The sequence below is a fragment of the Austrofundulus limnaeus genome, unplaced genomic scaffold, assembly GCF_001266775.1.
Source record: "Austrofundulus limnaeus strain Quisiro unplaced genomic scaffold, Austrofundulus_limnaeus-1.0 Scaffold393, whole genome shotgun sequence".
Lineage (NCBI taxonomy): Eukaryota > Metazoa > Chordata > Actinopteri > Cyprinodontiformes > Rivulidae > Austrofundulus > Austrofundulus limnaeus.
Window position 1 is genome coordinate 38,722 of NW_013952795.1, and position 4,535 is coordinate 43,256.

Here is a 4,535-nt window from a genome sequence, read left to right on the forward strand (position 1 = left end):
TTGTCTCAAGGATCTTTGAAAAATGTGTGTGAAAACGAATGCTGAACAGCCACGTAACTGTGTGCTGTCTGCCGATCGACCATACTGAGCCCTAAACTGTTTGACAACCAAGGAGAAGGGACATCTATAGATTGTTGGAGTTAAATGAAAGTTTGTTTGGCCAGTGACAAATTAAAATTTGCTTCTCTTAATTTCTCTTAAGCACTGAAGAGCTACTTTAAATGAGCCCAGGAGCTACTGGTAGCTCACGAGTTACTGGTTGGAGAGCCCTGGCATACTAATATTAAAGCTGAAATAGCTTTGACTTTAAAATAAATGAAATTGCCTGTGTTGAAAGGTCATGAGATAAACTCAAATATCAGATCAAACAGATACTGGCACATTGCTGGTCTCGTGTCAGAAGAGTAAAGAACTTTAAGGGTAAAGGACTTTATTAGGCCAAAATACAAGTGACAACTCTGAGCAGAACAGAGTCATCCAGCTGRTGTARGKTCTGRTGGAGAAAGTCGCTCTATAGARGATGRAACAGACACTGACCATGGGAGGATAGACCTTATGGCTCCCTACACCATAATACCTCAAGTGACGCTGGGATCGTTCCACAACACTTTCAGGATAGATCCTCTCCCTTTGGTATCACCACGCTCACTCATCAGTACTGAGCATGATACGATGCTACTCGTTAGTTTACAGCACTCCAGAAACAGCTGCCTCTTCTTGTTAATGACAATCTTTGTATGAAACAATGAACCTATAATCCAGTTTATGCTGGTCGTTCAGACATGGTACGGGACAGTACACGGTGTTGTAAAGAGTTTAATGTCTGTGTCCAGATGGCAGGTTCAGGTGTTATTGGATTATTATGAGATTCTGCATAAATACTTCGATTTCACTGTATTAAAGCAAAAAAATAAAAAGGTATACATTTTAATTTGATTAATTTTATTTAATTTTCATATTTAAAAACAGAAAGCAAAGACTATTATTACAGCTGCCTAATAATAGAACCTAATGCTTAATAACAATTAGAATATGGGGATGGTGGTGCTGCCCAATCAACTAAGCAATTAGTAAACGCTCCCATTGGATAAAAACTGACAACAAGTTATTTAATCCTAACTGATGCAGTGAGGAGCTTCTCATTTGTTAAACAACTATGTCTAAAGACATCCTGTGGTCGTGGAAAATATGGTAATCTGTTTCAGAAGGGTCAAATTACTGGCATCAAGCAGAGAAAAAAAACATATGTAGATTGCTGAAACTACTTAAATCAGGTTAAGAACTGTCCAACAAATTATTAAAAACTGGAAGGATAGATGGAAATATCATCTTTGAGGAAGGAATGTGGTCATTAAATAAACTTGAATGATCCCAGATTGGTGATCATTTAAAYGTTGGTGAGATCAAATTGAAGAAGACAACAGTAAAAGTCATGYTGTTTAATAGTGAAGTAAGAGAATTTTCACATTCACAATGTGACAGGACTGGGATTTTAGGCAATTCAATCAGAAACATTAAGACAGCAAGGTAATTGTCTCATGATTAATTCCTYATAAAGCTGATGATCTTCACACATTCAGATAATGGGTTTGACATGCAGCAGATTAATGTTTTAAAGAATGAAGGATGAGAAGTGTTACGTTTGGAAAGCATTAATAGTAAGAYAGTGGTTAGGTGCAGAGTGTGGTGCAAGCTGGGATACTAACAGTTGAAGGGTGCTTAGGTGATGAGGGGCAGGAGTCAGAGTCGGGAGAGCTCTGCTTGGGCGCTGAAGCACACTCCTACCAACAAAAGGCACAACATGATCAGTGGCTAATAGCTAGCAGCTAACTACAGAAAGACGTAAAAAGTGAGGTTAGAGAGAAGAAGAAAACCTGGAGAGAAACCAAAAGGTTGTTAATGTAGTTGATAATCAGGCAGAGCAGGACTTGACATTAGGGGGAAAATAATGTCAYTATGTAGTTTGTCTTGAGTTTGGTAAACAGTACAAAAAAAACAAAAAACAAAAACAAAACAAATCAGGTACTTGATTTGGTAAAGAATGAAAACAATTTTTGCCAAGATGTTTCTTCATAACATTGACAGAATCTAAATGGATCAYATAAAATAATTTCTTTTTTTGGTGGATCTGAAGCAAATCACAGTTTGAATGWGACAACAAAACCACCAGTCATGTACACACTTATCAGAATTTTTTTATCAAGTCTAGATGTTTCTCTATAAATCATGTCTAAAGCTTAAAATCAAAGAACAAACATATATTCTCGAGTTAAAATGAACCAAATAATGACACAGTTAGGCTTTAAAAAACAAAATCCTCTCTAAGATAAATTAACTGGTTTTTTTTGTTTGTTTTATTATTAAAGTAAGGTCTAAAAAAGTATCAAATGTAAGAATACTTCAAACTAATAAATGAGTTTATATAATATGTCAAGTTTCCTTGACTTCCCGTAGCAGCACAAAGTACTGTACACACTTCTGATGAGCTGAGATCAGCTGGTGAGAACATCTGTCTGTAGATTTTTAAAATGTATTCTCTTTCAGGAGACAGTACCACCAGACAGAAGAACAGCCCATTCATTCCTGATGCTCCCTCAGCAGTCACAGATGGAGACGCTCCCTCTCTCACCGTGCTTTCAGAGAACATTAATCAGCGTGGAAATAAACTCGGCTGTTCTGACGTGTTGCTGGTGAGAGCAGCAGGAGTCYCAGGACGACACTTTATGTCGCACAGATCAAAGTTTGTCCAAGAACGTCTTTTTAGGGTTTTATGTTTCAAAATAACCTGAGTTTAATCACAGTTGGATCTGTGCTGTCGCATACTTATAGCTAGAAGTGCATCAATAAATCAGCTGGCTGATATAATGGCACAGATTTCTTTAACACAGATCGGCTGAAACTTAGATAAGATCGGAGGAAAAGATCGGCTTCTCATCTACCTTCACAAAGGTCTGAAAATCAGCCATTGTGAGCACWCCCTAACGTCCAYTTAAAACAAGTTTGTATTGTTTCGAGGGTATTCAACGCTTTTCAATAAACTACGATTGGAACATTGAAGGTGTGGCTTTATAACGCCTGACTGTGTCAGCTGTATCGGCCAAAATCAGGGTCGTTATGTCAGACTTTATAAAGATCAGTGTTCGGGCAGAAAGATGCAATCAGTGCACCCCGACGTTTATCCATCTCTGTGTGAGAAAGTTTGTATTTATTTCATCCCCTGCAGCAAGGAGCTCACAGGTCTCTGACAAATAAAATCTTTAAAAATACACCAAACAGTCTGGCTGTGGTGTTTTGACTTGAGAAGCTTGAGGCTGCGTGGTCCCTGAAGMTGTCATCAATGCTTCGTCACGTTGTTTATTCAGTTGGAGACGTTACCCTGACTCTCACTCTCAGAAGTCGTCAGTACTGTGTGTGTTACCACCTCGTTCAGAGATACAGAGGTGGGCTGTTTCAGTCCCCTCTCTCCGTCTGTGTGTCTTCTGGGGCGTCTACATAAGTCTAATAAAACAAAAATTCATGCAATCCTTTAAATTAATTATAGAACTCTCCTGAATATCACCTTTAAAAATTGTGACGTGCTCAGAAAAGATTTGTTGTTCTAGATATTTTACACTCATTAAACACACTGCAAAACTGTGAGGACAATAAAGACTGCCTGTTCAGTCCTCTGCAGTCCTGACAAGCTTTGTTGTAACACCACCCTCATGATCTCCCGCCTACCTTGTCGTTGAGGTCTAAGACGTAGGTGCTGTGCCTCCACTTGGTGAGGACGATGGGATCCGGCTGCTTCCTCTCCAGACTGCGACTCTTCGGGACTTCGCCAGGCTGAGGGGAAATACTATACTGCAGGGACACAAAGATAAAAAAAAATACTTCAAGTTCACGGTTCATGCAGTCATCACAACCAGTTCTTCAGTGCCTTCTGCCTCCTCCGTACCTCTCCTCTAACTGTCCACAGCACCATTGGACAGAAACGCTGCGGGAGTCATCTAATATAAAGTAGACTGAATGTGTCCATGTCTGCATTTCACTGCTGTTTATTCATTCTGAGATCAAGGAGGTCAATTCTATTCTGATCTGTGCTAAAACCTGCAGATTAGGAGTAGAGTCACTAATAGTCCACCTCATCCTCTTACAGCACTGTTAAGACAACACATCAGCAGGACGAGGCAAATCAGGGTCAGAGGTCTGACATCAGACTTTTCATCCCTTTTTCAGTACGCATCAATAACTGATTAACTTTTGGAATTAACTCACTAACAGTGGCTTTAACTCTGTCAATTTTACAGAAACTGAGTTAGAATTTAGTCTGGTAGTAGCAATGAGGCATATTGAATAGAGGCTCTATCTTGTGACTTTTCCTGTTAGGAGAGCAGCCATGTTGTTCAGGGCAAGGACAACCCAACAGCAAGCACTGTTGGTGATGCTGAATGTGGTAATCATGATGTTAAATGTTTAAACTGTAGTGAATGATGTGTCTAAAAGACAGAAGCCATCCATCCATCCATCCATCCATCCATCCATCCATCCATCCA

The 4,535-nt window shown here is 39.4% G+C and overlaps 1 protein-coding gene across 7 annotated transcripts in view; it reads right to left on the reverse strand.

The window, feature by feature from the left end:
* Positions 1-4,535, reverse strand: part of arhgap12b (Rho GTPase activating protein 12b) — a 45,269-nt gene that overhangs the window by 13,624 nt on the left and 27,110 nt on the right. For 5 of the 7 annotated variants that reach the window (XM_014023869.1, XM_014023868.1, XM_014023866.1 and 2 more), the window contains 2 exons: positions 3,721-3,843; positions 1,707-1,781 (listed from right to left, as the gene is read on the reverse strand). In XM_014023869.1, coding sequence (XP_013879323.1) covers positions 1,707-1,781; positions 3,721-3,843 — 198 coding nt within the window. The remainder of the gene's footprint in view (positions 1-1,706; positions 1,782-3,720; positions 3,844-4,535) is intronic. The other 2 variants (XM_014023867.1, XM_014023870.1) reach the window with 1 other exon arrangement.